This window comes from Thunnus albacares, chromosome 14 (genome assembly GCF_914725855.1).
Source record: "Thunnus albacares chromosome 14, fThuAlb1.1, whole genome shotgun sequence".
NCBI lineage: Eukaryota > Metazoa > Chordata > Actinopteri > Scombriformes > Scombridae > Thunnus > Thunnus albacares.
In genome coordinates, this window is record NC_058119.1 from 494333 (window position 1) to 515136 (window position 20804).

At 39.8% G+C, this 20804-nt stretch overlaps 1 protein-coding gene across 2 annotated transcripts in view; it reads right to left on the reverse strand.

Moving 5' to 3' along the window:
- piezo1 (piezo-type mechanosensitive ion channel component 1) overlaps positions 1-19208 on the reverse strand; it is a 171888-nt gene extending 152680 nt beyond the window's left edge. For both annotated transcript variants that reach the window (XM_044372289.1, XM_044372287.1), the window contains exon 1: positions 18437-19208. In XM_044372289.1, the coding sequence (XP_044228224.1) occupies positions 18437-18500 (64 nt within the window). In that variant the 5' untranslated portion in view covers positions 18501-19208. The remainder of the gene's footprint in view (positions 1-18436) is intronic.
- Positions 19209-20804: the final 1596 nt, after the last annotated feature.

The window sequence follows — 20804 nt, forward strand, 5'->3', positions numbered from 1 at the left end:
AAATTAAAGGAAAAAGTGGTACAGGTCTGAATGCTTGACCACTACAGTGAAGGGATGCGGTGGCTATGTTATGCTTCGCAGTCACCAGATCTCAACCCAATTGAAAATCTATGGGTAATTTTGGACTGACACATTAGACAGCACTCTCTTTCAGTATTACAAATGGGCCTGGAAGTGGCACATCGGCTCTACAGCGCCCCCTAATTACTTTTAGCATTTTTGAAGTGCTAGGGGTACTAGAAAACTCACAAAACTTTGCAAATGCATCAAAAGTGGTGTAACTTGATATCTGATATATGTCTTGGGTATGGGTGTGGCAAAATGGCTCGTGCGCGCCCCCTAGAAAATTTCAAAGTCAGAGCCCTCGCCTTTAAGTGTGATGTATATGTATGAAATTTTGTTGTCAGATGTGCCATCTCCAGACTTAAAAAGAACAACCTCTTGGAGCCATACCCTAAGTCCAACAGGAAGTCAGCCATTGTTGTAGGTTTGGGGACCGCTGTTGCAGTGAATACACTTCTTGATGAACTGTGTCTGGAAGTGGATACCCTCCTCTTTTAGGACGTTTTTAAGATTTTTGTATGCCTTATGTTGTTGTACTACAGCTGTAGTATAATCGAGGTCAAAGGACAGCATTCATTCTCCAAGTTGGATTTTCTTTTGCCATGCTTTTTTGAGTTCCATCTCCTTAACATTATAATGGAGAAAGTTTGACAGTGATGATCTTGGAGGTGAGCCAGGGCTCAGTTTCTGTGCCAGGGCTCTGTGCACTCATTAAATCTGTGCATCTGTCATTTCAGGATGAATATTTCAGTTTTGAGCAGTTTCTCAACTGAGGTACTAAGCTGCCTTCCGCTCCCTCCAGCATACTGTATATCTGCAGATTATTTCTTCTGGATCTAGACTCCAGATCATTCAATTCATTAACAAGTGCTTCTGTTCTTTTAGTGTTTGCTGGAGTGCATTGTTTGCATCTGCACTCCATGTTTCCTCCTCCATTCCGATGGCGGCTTCTTCAAGTTTTGGTCTTGTATTGCTTGTGTGTTTGCCATCAACTTTTGGTTCAGTTCTCATTTAAATTCAGGCAGCTCTTCAAATCCCGCTTGAATTCCTATTTGAAAACCTATTCATAGAAAAAGTCTTATTAGGACATTGTACTCGGCTGTGTATTTACATTGGAGCAAATTTATCTTTATTTTATTTTTTAAAGTAAAATTACTTCACACTCTGGAAGACATTTTGAAAAGTAATCCATTTCTGACTGGAAACCCATTGGAATTTTCAGGAAGCATACACACACCATTTTTACATATTAGGACGTCTTTGGTGCTATTAAATTTATGTAATATTCATTTAATATATAATGTGTAATATAATGTTTTTATTAGGCATATGGAAAATTCACTGTTTGCCTTGTATAATGATAAGGTCTTTACTCCTCAGTCTTTGGTCTGAAGAGTAAAACCTCTGATTTTGTAAATAGTATAATTAATAATAACATCATAATCCTATCAGAAACATGGTGTAGAGGTGATAAAATTTACACAATTCAGTACAAATTCTCAAAACTGGAAAAAAATATATTTGGCTGAAAATAAAAAGAGATCTTATCCCTACACAGAAAGACATATATCTATGTGCTGTTTACATTCCCCCATCTGAATGATGAACGGTCGGGTAAGAGGGGACTCTTTGGGAAGGTTCACTTGCTGTTCAACTAGTGGCAACAGTACTGTAGATTATATGATCACAGACATGGACCCCTTCTCTTTCACTGCATTCACAGTCAAGCACCAAACCCCTTTATCAGACCACAACCAAATCACCCTCTTCCTCAAACACAACAATATCACACACACAAAACCCAGCAAGCTGTTCAACATACACAGGACATACAGATGGGCCCCAAACAGCACTGAGCAATACCAGGAGGCCAGCAATAGTGAAGAGATTACATTATTACTACAAGAATTTATAGAATACCCCTACTCTCCCACTACTGAAGACATATGTGAGGCTGTCCACAATATAAATTACATCTTCAACACAACAGCAAATAAAGCTAAATTGAAACTACATACAAATAAAAGAAAAACAACAAAAAAAACCCATTAGTTTGACAAAGAATATCAAAACCTGAAAAAACAAGTTAGAAAATGATCTAACCTGAAACACAGAGATCTTACAAACAATCATATACGTCTTCAGTATTGTGAAGCACTTAAGACATATATAAATACAATCAGAAGCAAAAAGATAAAGCATAGTGAGAAACAGCTGTGCCTACTTGAAGAGAGTATAGAGTATAACTCCTTCTGGGACCAGTGGAACTCAGTCTGTCAGTCTGAGCCTGAGGAGCTGGCCATACAAGACGGAGACATATGGACATTTTCACACCTTATTTGGGCCAAAACCACCAGGAACTGACTTACAAACCAAACAAATACTGGAAAAACTACTAAATATGGAATTGATATTCAAAGACCACCAGAACCCCCTAGATTTCCCCGTTACTATCAACCACCTCAAAACAGAATTGAAGACCCTGAAAAACAAAAAAGCGTGTGGGCCTGATGGGATGCTAAACGAAATGCTGAAATACAGCACAGAAAAATTCCAATTGGCTATTCTAAAGTTATTCAACTTAATTCTGAGTGTGGGATATTTTCCTGATAGTTGGAATAATGGTCTTATTACACCTATATTTAAAAGTGGAGACAGATTTGACCCTCAGAATTACGGAGGGATATGTGTCTGCAGCTTTATGGGCAAGCTGCTCTGCAGCATCATCAACTCACATATAGCTGAGTTCCTTAATGAGCACAATGTCCTGCATAAAAGTCAGATTAGATTCATGCCTAACCGTCACACATCTGACCATATCTTCACCCTCACCACTCTCATTAACACACCTGTGCACCAAAATAAAAATAAAATGTATTCATGTTTTGTTGATTTCAAAAAGGCCTTTGATTGTATTTGGCATGAAGGGCTCTTATCAATTATTAGAGAGTTGCATAGGAGGTAAAACCTATGATCTCATTAAATCAATGTATTTGAATAACAGATATGCAATTAAACTTGGAAACAAAAGAACCAGTTACTTCAAACAGTACCGTGGGGTGAAACAGGGCTGCAGTTTGAGCCCAACCCGTTTTAACATATATATAAATACATTTGAAGAACAACTGCAAACATCCACAGCTCCTGGTGTGACTGCAGGGACACAGAGGTCAAATGTCTGATGTTTGCTGATGACCTGGTTCTCCTGTCTCCCTCCAGAGAGGCTTACAGCAGAGCTTGGATGTCCTCCACAAGTTCAGTCAAACATGGGCCCTAACTGGAAATATGACCAAAATATTGACTTTCCAAAAAAGATCCAACTATCAGAAAAACAAATTCACATTAAGAAATATAGAAATTGAGCATACAAAACATTATACATATCTAGGCTTGAATATCAGTTCCACTGGACATTTTGGCCTGGCTGTGAATGAGCTGAAGGGCTTTCTACACCATCAAAAGAAAAATAACAATTGACCTTCCAATTAGGACCTGGCTCAAAATTCTAAATTCAGTAATAGAGCCAATAATCTTATATGGTAGTGAAGTATGGGTTCCACTTACCAGCCAAGACCTCCCAAAATGGGAAAAACAGCTGCTAGAAGCCCTGCATGCAGAACTGTGCAAAAACATACTGAGAGTCCACAGACACACAGCCAATAATGCCTGCAGGGTAGAACTTGGTTTATTAATTAAAATTTAGAAGCGAGCCATCAAATTCTATAAACATCTCCAATCTAGCGACCCCCAGTTCTAAAACAATCTGGCCCAACCAAATCATCTCAAAACAAAAAGAAAATTATATCAACTATTGGAACGAAACCACAAAATCACAAAGTAAATTAGAATTGTATTTGACCCTAAATAGAGAGTACACGGTGGCTGAGTACCTGACCACCGTGACTGAAAGAAAACTGAGAAAAACGGTGACAATGTGCAGACTGAGTGCACACAGCCTGGCCATAGAAACAGGCCGTCACAGGCAGAACAGGCTCCTCAGGGAGGCCAGGCTGTGTTCACTTTGTCATTAAGGAGAAGTTGAGATAGAATCTCACTTCCTATTATATGGTGACAAATATAGAGATTTGAGAGAAGTTTTCTTTGAAAAAATTAATCATATCCTGAGTTTATCCACCTCCCTGATCTTCAGAAACTTCCCTATCTATGTGGGGAGAAAAGTCAATGTGCAGTAATAGCTGCAAAATATATTAAGTCTTGTCATAATCTGAGAATAAGCTCTGTAGTAAATGTTTCTGTGTGATTACATCTGTAAAAATGCCTTTTATCATATTGTATTTAATATTATTGTTTATATTTACATGTTATTGTATAATTATTAATCATCTGTCAATGTTTATAATTTTCTGTACTGCCCTGGCAATATAGATTTCTGATCTGTCATGCCAATAAAGCTTATTTGAATTTGATAATGATAGACTACAGACAGTCACTTACTCTGTTAGCCTGTGCCAGTCCGTTAAACCTCCATTCAATCCCCTTCTGCTCTTTGTCATCATGTATACCAGTATATGTGATGACAGTATGCAACATCATCACAGGCCCTGATGCTCACTGGGCAGCTCACATGAAGCTCAGTTTCCCCCATACACACTGAAATACCAAACCAGTGTTTACACTAGTCTGGATAGAGGACTGAAATGGGGAGAAGAGGATGTGTTTACAAATTTAATCAGTGTGACTGTGCCCTCAGAGTGCTGAAGCCTCATATTAGCCTCAGCTGAAGTTAATAATACATTTTTGCAATGAAGGAATGGGAGGGCTAATTGAAGTGACCAATAATTCTTTCAATGCACATACAGAATGTGAATGTTGTAAAAAGGTAGAATTGAAAAAAGGTAAACTTATTCTTTAAGTGATGCTTCAGTTGAATTTGTTTCCAAATTTGACTCTTCCCAACTATTGCCTGTGGTTTACGATGATGCTGTGTTCAGGGCCATGTGCTTCATGTGTTGCTGAGGTGAGGGGGTAGGGGTCGGGGGTTCTTCTAAACAAGTTACATTTACAAGCCTCAAGCTGCAGAGGGCTACCCAGTGTGCCCTTAAATGCAGCTCTTAAATTTGGCTCCTTGTATTCTACAGAGAAGATTAGGCTTACAGAGAAACCACGATGTGCTGTGAACTGGCTTGGAAGATATCCAGGGCAATACCCAGGCATGTTTAAATCTAATCATTGTCAATCTACAATGGCTAGCAAAATAACAGCAACCATTTCAGAGATTCTATCATATCCAACCACTGCTCAAGCTACTGGCAGCAATTTTACATCCAATTATAATGCAATCAGTTCTGTCTATGTGTTTTATTCCACACCTCACGCACAGAGAAGAAAAACCAACAGGTCTGCAGTAGAACACCAAAACTGAGAATAGTGAAGTTTCATGTGATGAGGGTCCTGTCCAACTCAACTTTTTCCATCGCTGATGGAACATTGTGTGTGTGTGTGTGTGTGTGTGTGCGTGCGTGTGCGTGTGTTCGTGTGTGTATAGATCAGTCCAGCTTTCCTGTTTTTGTGGAAAGAAAATGGCAAAACAGACATTTATAATTTATGCCTATTCTCTCTCTCTCTTTCTCTCTCTCTGCCCCTTTCTTTTTACAGGACTCTCCCTGCCTATCTAAGTCAAAGGCAGGCCGCCTTTGTATTACTGGCCACCGCCTTTGTTGAAAATTCCAGCATGTGATGTTAATGGAACGAAAAAGACAGAACTCAACTGCGAGGGCAGTGCAGCACCTGGACAGTCTCCAGGGCGCACACGCAAGTTATCTTATAGTTCATCTTCACAAAAGGCCACAGTTGCAAGCATTTTTTGATATAATGACTAAATAATTGTGTTTGCGAGAGAAACATGAAGTATATTGTGAACTTTCTACACCGTCACTCAGAGACTAATGTTAATGGAGCAGCAATCAGCAGTAACAAACATGACCAGCTAACTAACACGCGTTTCTATGGATCCCACTGCTTTTCTTGGCAAGACCCGCCCTACTCTGCCTCTCATTGGCTAGTACTTATTGCTTTCTTTGTTTTGATTGGTTAGGTTTAGGCATGAGGAGTGAGATTGGTTAGGGTTTGGGTAAGAATATCAGGGCAAGCCAATCAGAGGCAGAGTAGGGTGACCTGCCCTACTCTGCCTCTGATTGCCAAAAAAAGCAGTGGGATCCATAATAACGCAACTAACACACACTGCAGCATTACACAATTTAAACCAACGCTGAGGTGAAGAAAACAACCCGATGCTCAGTCAGCACCCGCCCAGTGTGTTGGACAGCAATGGCTTTCCTCGGAGCTGACGATGCAGCAGAGAGCCTGCTCTCCACTGCTGGAGACATGATACAGCAGAGCACTCTGCCCAGGGGTGGGTTTAGTGATTTGGGGGCCCCAGGCAAACTCTGTCTTGCTTTATTTTCACCCTTTCTCTAACTGGGTTAGTTATTAAGTTATTATAGGCAGTGCAGAAGAAGTACTCAAAAGTAAGTAAAAATATTAATACTGCACAGTAAAAGTAAGCATTCTGGAAAAGCAAAATTTTTACTTAAAAGTGAAGAGTGAAACAGAGGTATTATTAGCAGTTTTTTATCCTCATACAGGCAGGAGATTGTAAGATGCTTTCAAATTAATTAACTTATTAATTGAGGCAGTTAACGTTTTAAAATAAAGAGTTTGCAGACCATTTATCTTATGAATCAAACCGGCACCCAAGTATCGTGATATTGTCCCAGACCTACAAAATAAACACTGGCATTTGTCACAACCTTTATTTTTCATCTTTGTATAGAATTTAAATCCCTATGGACGCTTTTGTCTGTCAAATCATGATTTTTTTAACTTCAGCACACAACACTCTAATGGTGTGCGCACAACCTGTGTGCAGCTCACACGCACATTCTCCGATCGTTGTCAAAAAAATCCAGGGAAAACCTTGCTTTATCAATTCAATTCAATTCAATTCAAAGAGATATTATTGGCATCTATCTCTCTTGCACACACATACACACACACACACACAGACAGTCTGTTTTGATGGTGGTGCTGAAGGTAATTTATGAGTAGCTGATGTTAAAATTGTTGCTCCCTTGTGTGTACATGTTAACACTGAGCTAGCTGCAGAGTTCCCACTGTGGCCTGAGTGTACATTTCCATGGCTTCCATGACAGTAAAAACAAATACATCACACATGATCACAGCAGCCTCAGCTCACTGGCAATGATCAGAAAGACATCTGACAGCAGCTGCAGGAGCAGCTGAAAATTCCAAATGTTGAAGGGAATATGTCCAAATCTGCAGTTAGCCATCACTAAAGGACCATATGTGACATTTCCAGTGTCCAAGTTGATGGAGGCGCTAACAGAAAGGTCACGAAAAGCTCAAATTGGTCAGACAACACCAAAAAATACAGAACTAACAGCAAGGATACTGGATTATATCATATTTTAATACACAGATGTTCATTATTTGTAATTGTTATATATTTGTTAATTTATATTGTAATACACTGTATGTATTTAATGGCACAAGTGCAATTCACTGTGTGGGCATCACCACCTGGTTCATGTACACACTGTCAGCCAGTCACATCACTGGTCTCACAGCTCTGGAACTGCAGAGCCAGTCACAGTGAAGCGTGACGACATTGGCTCAGTGGAGAAAATCATATTCTTGAATGGAAGAAGCAGAGCATACAATGACAATAGAAATAAATAATAGAAACAATAATATTTTTGTTAAAATATTTATAAGATTCAACTCAGTCATATTTCTTCTATCTCACATTGTAAATGGTCAATGGTCGTCATATCGTAACTGAGGTAGAATAGAGTTACCAAACCAACGAGTCTGATGTGCGTAGAGTTGTCTGTGGAGAGAACATACTACAATCTCAGTGATAAAGCAAGAAATATTCTGGCTAAACTGTTGTTTAACAGCAAAAGAACTCATCCCTGTGATTCGTATTGCAAATCAGCATCACTTCAAACCATTAATTCTAAGTTATATACCTAGATTTTAATTTTTCAGATGACATTTAGGACTTAGCAAGATACACTCATTCCAGGCACTTACGGGTCAGCAATACATCGTACTCATAATTCTGACTGTCCTCAGGTACCTTTCATCATACCCTAAGGTGGATCATATCTTTGACAAATGCAAACATGCCCTGCCTCACTCCTTCATATAATTCCTAGGCTGTATTTTGGAAATCAATCTTTCAAAGTTTTATTGATCTGATTCACCGGCTTTCTCGCTACCAGCACTCCCTCTCTTCATTCACTCTCTAGCTCCCTCAACCACAGCTGCTCTCTCTCTCTCTCTCTCTCTCTCTTTTTCTCTCATCTTTTTTAAAATGAGTCGGGAAGCCGACAGCAAAGTCTAACTTCACTTTTAATGTTATCAAACGAAGAAAAATGTCCTCCCCTCCTCCTAGTAACATCTTTTTACTCCCTCATGGCAGAGTTTACAGCTCTGATCAGTCTGATCTCCGGCTGTGATTGGCCACTGCAGCCTTCAGCCGCAGTGACGTTGGGCTGCGTTTCTCCAAAAGTTGACTCTGGCTCAACTTTTCGGCTACAGTCTGGTGCGGCGCCGCAGCAGCCAAAACACCCGCAGCCAAAACGCACTACCCCTATTCAAATGAAAGGGAGAACTGGCGTTTTCGCCGCACTGCCTGATTTGGTCTGAATACGGCCTAACTGGTTCAGCAGTCTGGTGCTGAATTCACACACACACACACACACACACACACACACACTGTCCTAGCTCACTTTTGGGGACTTACAGACTTACATTTATTTACTGGAGACTTACCCTAACCCTAACCATAACCACTACTTGCCTAACCCTAAACCCTCACTGTGGCTGTTTGTTAATTGATGGAGCATCATGCTGTTGACAGTGTTGCTGTTCGCTCTGGGTTTGCATTTGTTCAGGTTCATAAAATTTTGCATCAGGTGTGATTATTATATTATATTATATTATATTATATTATATTATATTATATTATATTATATTATATTATATTATATTATATTATATTATATTTCCACGTGCTTTCCATATTTGTTGATAGTTTCTCTAGTATTACATACTGCTTACATGTTTTATGCAACCTTGCTGAGTAATACCATGCATCTCCTTGCTGCTTTCATGACACAGAAATAGAACAGACATACGCAACAAAAAATTTCAAGTTAAGGTTAGCTCTTATTTTTTATGCACACAGAAAATTGGCTAAATAAATAAACTAGACATTCTTTATATTTTAAGTTTAATTCCTGTCAGCAGCTGTATATGATTTTGAGCTTGACAGTTCATTCTTGGAAACAGCAGTCAACAAAACAATCTCAACTCAAGGTCCACCCACTCACTTGTTCTGGAGCCTTTGACCATATCACATATGCTCTTCATAAACATCTACAGTTTCATGGCAACTGAGCAAATTCAATTTGCTGAAAAGAATCATGTAATATAACAAGTGAACCTTGAGCTAAGATTGCTTTTGCCAACTGTATTTTGATTTGTTTGGCTGATGAATTTTACAGATACATTTGTGTTGAACTGTGATGAGGTTCATGATATCTGTAGCTGAGATGGTGGCCAGAGGAACAGCTCATTATTTTTAATTCACCTTTTCAATGTCATTACTGTCAACTTGATACACACAGCCAACACCACAACTAAACCTGATGCCAGAAAGTAGTATATTAAGATAAAATATGTTAAAACATGCTCTACTTAACAACCAAAGCAGTAAGCTAATATTATTGCCAAGCATTTGACGTGGGTCCATATTTTCAACTATTCTGGTGGTGGAGAGTTGGCTTGTGTGTATTGCACATGTCAGAGACATCTATCCACTCACCTCATACAGCACTTTGAGTGCAGGATAATAGATGACATTCTTCACCCATGGACATTTATGTTCACCAAAGATGGCTACATTTGGTGTTATAATATACTTATAAACTACTGAGAGAAACCTGACAGGAAAGCTCATCCTTTATGTTGTCCACCAATCCTGGAATAGTGTGAAATTCAACAACTTTTGTCCTGGTTTACAAAGGTAAGGGCATGTATGTTTCCCAGAAAGTCACTTTTGTGGTCAGATATTCCATGAGGTAATGCTCCATTATAGACAGGCCAGTCAGAATTTGGAGCAGACACTGTCCTGACTCTGAATTCTCCAAACGTGCCATGCTCTAAGCAAGCTGGTTCAAACATGTCATAGAATGTCTTTACCATTAAAATTGGTGAGGAAAAAGAAGCCTGCACTAAGGAAAATCAATCTGACTTTGCAAAGCTCTGCAAAGTCAAGACAAGGTTGTAGAATTTAACATCATTTAACATCATTAGAAGTACTAGGAGCTCATTCTCCTGATGGTGTCAAGATAAAGGCACAAACCCTGCCTCTAATGATCAGATCCCTGTCTTACCCTTCTTCTGAATAGAGATATAACTTCTAAACACATCCCTCCTCCTCTCTCTGCCACATTCCCACACACCCCACAGCTCACACACACCCTGGGTATTTCTCAGTAAGCCATGAGCTCTTGTTTAACTGTTCTGGTGTGGAATGACTCACTGGCTTAGGAACGCTAATGCATAATGCACACACACCACAACATTCTCTCAAACAGGGTAGTTTTTTTATATTTGATATGAGGGTGCAAAGACCCCGTTTTCTCTCTTCTGATCCAAAGACTCAGGCTACAGTCCAGGCAGTAAGTATTTGGACAGTTACACATTTTTTGTAACCTGACACACCAATTGGTTTGTTACACAGAACCATCTGAGAAGTCATCCATGGAAACTGTTTGGAAAAGGGCAGGCACTTTCAAAAATACTTGGCAGGTGACTGGATGAACCATCTGTCTATCACTGTCTATCACTGTCTTATTTCGCGAGGCAGCTGGATTTGCGATGCTGATTGGTCCAAACCAGTGGTGGTTTGGACACAAGCACATAACTTGAAGCCTGAGAGATGGATTCTCTTGTGATCTTGTGATCTCATGATCTCACAAATCCAGCTGCCTCGCAAGGTAATAATTTTTGTTCTTCAGGCTCTGTACTTATTCAAATTAAAACTGGGACTTGGCATTTAATGTAGTGTCCATTCTTTTATTTCAATTTGAATGTGTTGAAGCACAGAGCCTGAAGAAGAAAAATGTGTAACTGTCCAAATATTTACTGTCTGGACTGTACATGCCAATACCAGTGCTCTCTTTTTTTTAAATCTAAAATCTGTCCTCATCCTCATTGCGTGGCACTGATTGGAATCTTTCCTCCATGTATAAGCCCACATGAAGCTGTAACTACACTTCTTAACTATAATTGGAGAAGTTCTAACACTAACATTCTTCTTAAGCTTGTGTAGATTTTAAGTATTTTTTTTCTACATGCCCTGTAAAACGTAATTTTTTATGATGACAGTGTATAGGAAACAGGAATTAATGTCATGTTTGACTGATATCTGATCAGTTTCATTGATGCTGTCAACATCAGCTCCAATACTAATCCAGTAAATCATGTCAGTGCATCACTGCATATGCACTGACTAAAGGACTAAACGCACTGGAAGATGACGCGCGCGTTTTGAATTACACCAATTGTTATCAATGGCCGATCACGCACTAGAAGCGTTAGAACGCGCGTCAAACTGCCTTGACGCGCCTACTCCGACCTTGTTTCGATTTTTGGAACGTCAAATGGGGACCCAGCGCCAAAAGCTGTTTTCTCTGCAGCCGAAAAAGAGAGAGAAAGCGCAAGTCAGCTGAGCACCGGCGAGCGAGAGAGAGAGAGACAGCGCGGCAGTGGTCGAGCAAGGAGAGCGAGCGGTAGTGAGAACAAAACCTCTGAATGAGAGACATAAAACGTTATATTCTGATTATTTCACGGCAGTTTTTAACGCACAAATAAATAACCATCAAACAGTCAATAAATTATTTACTGTGGACACTGACGCTCTTAGTTTCAGTTTCATTTTCCTCCTCTGCATTTCGCCTTCTCATTCATTCATTACATCCAACTAGCGGTTAATACAAGGACAAAATGACAAATTTGTGTTGGTTCTGTGGTGTTGGAATTTCAAATTTGACGCTTGCAGTGCGCCATAGGAGCGTCAATTGATGCGCAGTTATCGCTCCCAGTGACAAGCCACCATTACTGCATTGGCATGTCACTTGTAAACCTGCACAATAACCGTGTAATGTCAGGGATATGGATATAGATTTGGTTTCTTGTAGAACCTGTTATATGTTGAAGATATAGTCATCAAATTGCCGGTTAAATAAAGGTTAGAGTCTAAATAATTCCAGTTTTAATAAACTACTACACGTCTTTTTTGTTCTCTGCTGTCATCAGCTATAAACTTGAGCCATGAACTTCAACTTTAGAAAAAACAAAACAAAACATGGAAATCAACATCTACAAGCCTCTGCTCCATGAAGTCAATTAAACTTTAATTCATCTCAATTACATCCTCAAAGCCCGCATTTTTATCAAGCTGATTATCAAACCAATGACTACACTAAAGAATGCTCTAAAGAACCAACCTAAAGGACAAGGCAAAAAATGTAAACTTTTCACAATAAAATTAGAAAAAAAAGAGAGCACAACTCAAAAATCAGCCTGCTGATTGGGTTATTCATACAAAATTAAAGTGAATACTGTCTCAGTTCATTGATTGAGTTTCAAGGTGTAAACGATCCGACAGAGGTTAAATGCCTGGTACTCCCCACTTGTCAGTCTGAACTGAAGATGCCTTTTGGATGAGAGGCCAAACGTCTTCAAGAATCTAAAAGCAAGTCCAGTCGCCCTCGACTTCTAGATATACCATGACATGGATGACTGAAAATCCTCACAGACATCCACACTTCAGTTGTGGGAATCTGGGTCATGGAGACACCACTACATAAATAGGTGACCAAAAAAGCCCCAACATAAATAGCCTTAGTAAGGTGATGTTCCACTACAAGACTCCAGAAGCTTCAATGCTCCCTCTCATACATTCTCCAAGTGCGTGGAACTCTACTGGAGCAATGAACGACATTCTTCCAAAAGATATTCCCTTATTTGATGATCGGATGATGGTGGTGGAGAATCTCCCATAGTTAGGTTGAGATCTGGTGACTGTAGGGGCCATTTCTACACTCATGTATTAACTATGATTTTTTTCCTATGATTTGTCACCTATCGAAAGTGAACACACCTCAAGTGTCGATCATAGTTGTCCATTTCTCCATAAGACTGCACACATATCCATTACATACTCACTACATAAGGAACACGTGCTACAAAGCACAGTGAGACACAGGATTTTCCTTGCCCTATTATAGAGTCCACAATTATAGTTATTTATTTATAGCCACGAAATCAGCTTTATTTATTGCAGTAGGTGATTATTTAATGTTAAAACTGACATGATGAGGATCATTACCTGCAGCAGCTGACTGAATGTGAGCAGGTCTCAGTGACTCAGGTGTCCTCTGGACTTCCTCCTCTCAGACTGAGGAGCTACTTTTAGTGCTAAAATGCTTTGTGAAATACACTTAGGGCATTTTAACACCTATAGTTCATTTGCTTTGGTCAGTAGCAGTGGATGAGTTGCTACTTTGTTGCATTTTCCCTTTGTTTCAAATGTTTTTTTATTAATTTTTCAAACAGAAAAATACACATAACATTAAATATCCTTTGCATCTTAAGTCATATCTCTAAATCCCTTTGGTTTGGTTTGGTTTCACATGGCAAAATTTCGAGCAAACCAAAATGTATCAACAAAAACCATTTGGGAGCTGTCACTTTGTTCATTGATCAGAAATCTCATGGGGCTGGCAGGCGGAGAAAGGAGAGTTTGTTTTTCTTCTGGTTTGGCCATCCAAAACGGACCATCGGCAGAGTTGGCATTTCTTCATAACTGCGATCATCGTTTCGGCCATGTACCAAGCCAAGATAGGTGAGTAGAATGGCAAATTTGAACGCACTTCTAGGCAACGTCTAGAGAACAATATGTTGCTTCACGCTACCCGAAGAAGACGTGCTGACTTCAGTTGGCTGCAGAGGACAAGGGAGCACATACCTGTAGGCCTACATAATAACATGACAATAATATAATGCACAGCGCAGCTGGCTACGAGAGCTGGTTTCATCCAAAAAATGCGCAATGCTACCTGTAGTTCGGTCGGATCACGTTCATACCACAAACAAACTGTACCAGAGTTAGTTTGTAACTGGACAGACACCACCTCTTCAACAAGGTATTGGTCCTGTCGTTTTAGTCCGCACTCAAGTGTTATTGCTGTGTTCACACCTGCCCAAATGAACCGCACCAAGGGGGGAAACGCTCCAGGGTTTGATCCAACAAACTAAACAAAGCAGGTGTGAAGGAGTTTACAAAATATATTGTATGTATGTATGTAAACAAAGCCACTATGTGAGACTTAAAATAAAATAAAAACTTTTATGTGAATTAAAATAGAAAATAAGATAACGTCACTCTGCTGTGTGAAATCAGCCTCATCAGGCCACATCTTTTTACAGTTTCTATAATATTGCTACACATGCACATATTGTATACCCTCTGTGTGCTGTGGTCACCACTCTGTGGCATCTTTCTCTTCCACTGTTCAATTCTCCTTTCAACTATTTCAACTACACCTTCTGTTATCTGATGATGCAATGCAATGTGTGAACATTTGCTAATTATATTATTGCTATAATTTGACTGCCGGGGGGCTTCCCATGATGCACTGAGCTCCTCTCTCCTCCTCTCCCACTCCATCATGTACTGTTAATGCATGTTACTAACTTGGCTTCTTCCTCTGTGTTTTTGTGCTCTCTCGTCTCACAGGTTCCCATGCATCAAGGTCATGGACCCTCTAGTTATGGAGGGCAGGCTTCCATGGACCGTGGCCGCAGGGACCCCGTTCTGCCGTGGTCCTGCTTGACACCCACGCCTGCTATTATTATTATCAGTCATATGTCTCTTATTATTGTTGTTGCTATTATTATTATTTTTGTTGCTGTGCTTCTCTGTGTCTCTCTCTCTCTCCCCTCTCATCCTCCCACTTTCTCTCTCAACCCAACCAGTCAAGGTAGATGGCCACCCACCTAGAACTCAGTTCTGCTTGAGGTTTTTTCCCGTTAAAGGGGAGTTTTTCATGCTTGCTCAAGCGGGAATGTTGGGTTTCTGTAAAATAAAGAGTACGGTCTAGACCTGCTCTATGTGAAAAGGGCCCTGAAGTAACTTCTGTTGTGATTTGGCACTGTATAAATAAAACTGAATGAGCTGCATAAGTGCGAACCCCACTTTGAAGAAGCCCAACAACTCTATAGGTTTGGTGATGCTCAACCTGCCATCCTGGCGCCTGTCATCATACCTTTAAAAGTCTGATCGATCACATTTCCTGCTGATTCACAGTTATCTGGTTACATGTAAAGCAAGTGTGGAAACACAACCACTGATAATATATACAGCTGTTTATGGACTGACACATATGCAAATGCATTATATGATAAGCTGCCCCTCTCACAATCCTCAACATGTATGGATGTATGGATGTATGGATGTATGGATATATGGATATATGGATGGATGGATGGATGTTTGTTCAGTGGTTGATGCGTTTTCTCTTTTTATAGAAAGCTACAACAAGATAATCTCATTCATGTTAATATTCAGGTTTATCTAATTCCAATACAACAAATGGTTTCCGAAAGACAAACCTTCAGAAGCATTAGTGTAAAAAATCTGCAAAGTCTTTACACTAATCCACACAACACACTGACAATGAACATGTCACAATGCACTTGATGGTTTTACCAACTGCAGACTGTGTGTGTGTGTGTGTGTGTGTGTGTGTGTGTGTGTGTGTGTGTGTGTGTGTGTGTGTGTGTGTTTGTGAGTGTGTGGCAATAGCTTGGCAACTTTATTGGCATCTTTCACTTCCTTAGACTCAGTAGGAACTGATGTAAACACTAGACAGAAATACTGCAAGTTCTAGCTAGTGACATCCTGTCGGAAGACATTCTCTCTCTCTCTCTCTCTCTCTCTCTCTCTCTCTCTCTCTCTCTCTCTCTTTCTCTCTGATTAGAGATTAAGAAATACTGAAACTGATTTTTCATAGGCTGTTGTATGGATAGAGACAATCTCAAAGCCAAATGGAATGGAATCAATGCTCTCTCTCTCTCTCTCTCTCTCTCTCTCTCTCTGTATGTGTGTGTGTGTGTGTATGTGTGTGTATGTGTGTGCGCGCGCATGTACGTGTAAATGCTTTAGGAGATTTCAGTTTGTATCAAAGAGTGAGATTAGCGGGTTAGCTATGTTTGGTTTTGACACAGGCTTTCCAGCATCATGGAGCTATCTTTCTTTTACCAATTTTAACCAATGCTGCACAGCTGCACAGCTAACCTGTCCCAGAGAAGTTAAGGGGACTTGATTAAAGAATTTCAACTGTCTGGCTACTGATCAGTCAAATCACTGCAAAATAGAGCCATCAGTTCTACAGGATTGCGCTGAATTTCTTTTATTCCCTACAGGATTGAAAGTGATAAATACAATGTACACAGGTCAATACATTAAACACTGACAAGACACACTGCCAATGAGATAGCTTCCATACTGAGAATGATACAGTATGACATACTCACTCGAAGTGAAAAGAATTTCTCAACATTATCTCCACCACATTTTCACCAGTCACTGTTGGGTGTTTCTATGCTCACAACCAAAGAAAGCATTGCTTATTTACAGGAACTGTGTAAATAAACAAACCACATTTTTTTTGTCTTTTCACAGCTAGTAAAGACAAAACTTCCTTGGCCACAACATCACTTTTTCTTTTTCAGATTTTTGGCAAATCACTACTGAACTTCCGGTAAAGTTCTATTTGTACACGTTTAAACTTTCTACCCCTCCTTTTTTCCCACATCACTATCCCACAATGCCTAGGAAAGAACTCTCAGACGTTGCTTTAAAGAATAGACTCAGTTTTTCAGGTGTGTCGTAAAACAACAGTCAGGTGCCCATCCGAACAGCGAAAGAGGTTTTCCTCGCTCATCATTTCTCCCGTTCATACTGGCTATTAAAAGATCCCCTTTAAATGTGCTTTCAATGTAAGTGATGGGGTCCGAAATCCATTTAAAAGTGTATATGAAGCTTATATGAGGCCGAAGCAGTCTGAGTTACTGATATCAAGTGGATATCTGCCACATTTACGGTCCTTTTAGCATCAAATTCTTTCTTTGTGTTTCCTCGGACAAGTGTTTCCCTATTGAGCCCGTGGAGGAAATAATTGTGTGGAAAACCTGCCCTTTAAGACTCTAACTGGTCAGGCAAAATTCGCTTGTATGCTGTGGCAAATAGGTATGGAGGATATAAAATAGTCATACCTTATTGATGCAGCTCAGGTTTGCGTCATTACTGGTTCACATTCTTACTGTAAATTCCATGTGTCTTGTTAGCTAGCTCAAGCCGTCAGTTGTCAATGAACACGTTGTCATATAAGAGTCACCTCTATCAATGCTGAAAATGTCCATATAAAAGCTCCTGTTATTACCTTAACTGAGATTAGGCCACCTTGTTAAAGCTGAAACCATTTAGCAACAGACTGAAAATACAACAAAAGAAGACTATAGCACAAAGGGAAGCACAGATGGGGTGGCAGGTCTGTTCTGGGTAATCTGCATTCCAAGACATAAACGAAAACATATATTCTATGAACCACACTACACACCTTAAAAATCGTTTCAGTTTATATAAACAGTAAGGGGATTCTTCAGTGCCCACATATTGGCCACTAGTGTTTCACATGCACCAGTCACAGATCACATCCACTTTTGGCTAAGGCGCACAAAGGTTATCCCCGCCGAACCTAACTGAAATATCAGTCAGTTTCTCATCAGCTAACCCGTGTACTCGTAGAAAATACTTATGACCTGTTATATACGTCTGAAGTCATTCTCAAATCCGACCGATATTCCAACTCTAAAGCAGTTATTAACGTTATATTTAAGTTTCATTTTTCATGTTTTCCACGGCTTCATCCGTTCTGTCACATTTTAGAACAGACTGACTGAGATTTTAAAATACGAGCTAGTTTATAGTTCAGCAGCCTATATGGTGGTGTATAAGGACATATGAAATCCTGAATAACATTGTAGTTGTTGACGTTGTCTTGGTTCGTATCGCTCCCAATAATCAGACAGACGTTGATGCGAGGTTTTTTACACGTTTCCCTCTAGCTGCTTCTGCAGTTACCACCCATTATATTACGAGACAGTTTCAGCGCTCACGTCTACGTGGATGTGTGACTTTTATTGTGACATGTCGTTACAATTCCTCTGATTAAAAGTGGAAAGTAGTTACCTGTTAACAGCGCAGTGGGCAGTAGAAAGCTGTAGAACAGCCAGACAATCACCTGAAGATCCATGTCAGTGCAGAAAGATCAATACTCACTCCCCCGATAATCAGCAACGATTTACCATTAACTGTCATCGATCACGGCAGAAACACTGTGCTCGTTAACTTAAACAGCTCCATTGGGACCGATTGATCAAACGTGACAGAAGAATGACAGCCATTAATCCGATATGCGCTCATGATCTCCCATAAAAAGACAAAACAACTTTAGTGGAAAGTCTTCAACTTGAAACAAAAGTTTCTGAGTAGTTGACTGTATTGATCCTCTTGGGTTATGTGAGTGCGCAGCAGTAGAACGACTCGTTTCAGTGAATCTCTCGGCGAGGAGGAAAAAAGTTTTGTTGCATGAGTTCCGTTGGAGGGGCCCAGTCTTAAGTAACACTGTTGTAGGTGGAAAATGTGATTCAGAGGCAAGTCAGTCCGAAGGGCGTTCACAGAGGAGCTATTCTCCACTGAGCTGCTGCTGCTGGTCTCCTCCCTGCTGCAAACACACTGTGTTAGGCCTCCTGTAACGTGCAGTCCAGATAACACTCCATACTGCTGTACTGCTTCACATCCTGTGTGTAATTACAGAGTTTTGATATAAAGACTTAGCAGAAAATGCATCGAAACATAATTATTCGTTTATTGGCACTTTGGTGGCGAATGTTTCTATAAGTTCGGCTTGTTTTTATAGATCGACGTTTCTTATGACCACGGCAGTCAATGCAGGCGCTAGAAATAGGTCCCACTGGCAGGCACAATGTATCTACCCCACGTGTACCTAAAATTAATGCTATTAGTGTGGTGTGTGTGTGTGTGTCAGTAGCGCCTTCTAGCGTAGCTACAAATAAGTAAAAACATGGAGCTAGTGAGTTCAATGCAACAGCATCTGTGTGTAAAAAGATACATACATACATACATACATACATACATACATACATACATACATACATACATATACATATATGTATCCCTTTCATCATCTAGTGACTGCTCAAAATTTTCTTGGGATCCCTGTAGGGGTTCTGACCCTATCTATTCAGTCCATCAGGCTACTTCAGTAAAATAAGTAATACGACAATGAAAAATACATCTTATGTAAATTTAAATGGTATTGAGAAGAATCTCTTATTTTATACCTTAAATCTCTCTTAAGTTTTTTATATTAACATCCCATTATGCATGGAGTAGGCTAAGTAAATTATAAGGGGCAAAGACACTGAATATAATCCTGTTACTTTTTCATACATGTGCTGTATTCAAGGTGCCAGTCCCTTGAGCTTGCAAAGCAAGAAGAAACTGAGGCACAAAGCTGTAATTGAAGGGGCCCTGAATTGTTAATGAATGTGTGTATTTATAGATTAAGAGATGATTAACATAGAGTGCTCAAAAATAAAAGTACTTGATGTGTTCATGAGAAAGTAGTATCTTATGTTGTGGGTGATCCAGTGAGGTCAATTCGTTTTCTAGATCAAACTCCTGAATGTTTTGGGTCATTTAAACCAGCCATTCTCAACCAGTGGCCCGCGGCCCACAGGTGGGCCTCAGAGCACCATCTAGTGGGCCGCCGAGGTAATGGTACTGCCACATGTTTAAAACTATTTTTTCTGGTAATTTACAAAGCTAGTTATTTTTATATCTAAATGTGCTCAAGAATTCACATAATTAAAAACATCACATTAAAATGCATAATTTCCGTGACCGGTTACGTTTTAATATCACCACGCAAATCATTACACATGATTAAGTAGAGACAAACGTGTTTTGCAACTGTTAGCTTGCTATTTTTCTCTGTGGATCCTACTTCAGAAGACATGGCTCTATCCACTGTGTTGGAAAATGAACTGATGGAACTATCAGCAGACAGCAACCTGAAGCTTCAGCTCACACAAGTTGACCTTGCTTCATTCTACAGACTGGCTGCCAGTCAATATCCCCCTCTGTCAAAACGGGCAATCAAATTTCTATTGCCTTTCACCACCCATCTTTTTATGTGAGTCAGGGTTTTCCAAAATCAAGGGCAAGGAACAGACTGAACGCAGCTTGGAATGCTACTTTGCATGTCAGCCTCTCACCCATCCCACGATGACTTAATCTCATTATTTCCAAGAAGCAAACCCAAGTGTCTCACTGAGGGTAAGCAGAATATTTGAATATTTATTTTGGTCATTACAGATGACCGTAGCATAACACATATTTACAGCCCAGTTTGTTTGGGGTTTTTTGTTTGTTTGTTTGTTTGTTTTTTTGGTCATGTTATGTCTGTTTGTTTTTTGTTTTCATTTATTTGGGAAGTTGGTCCTCAGAATTTTTTTTAACAATCATAAGTGGG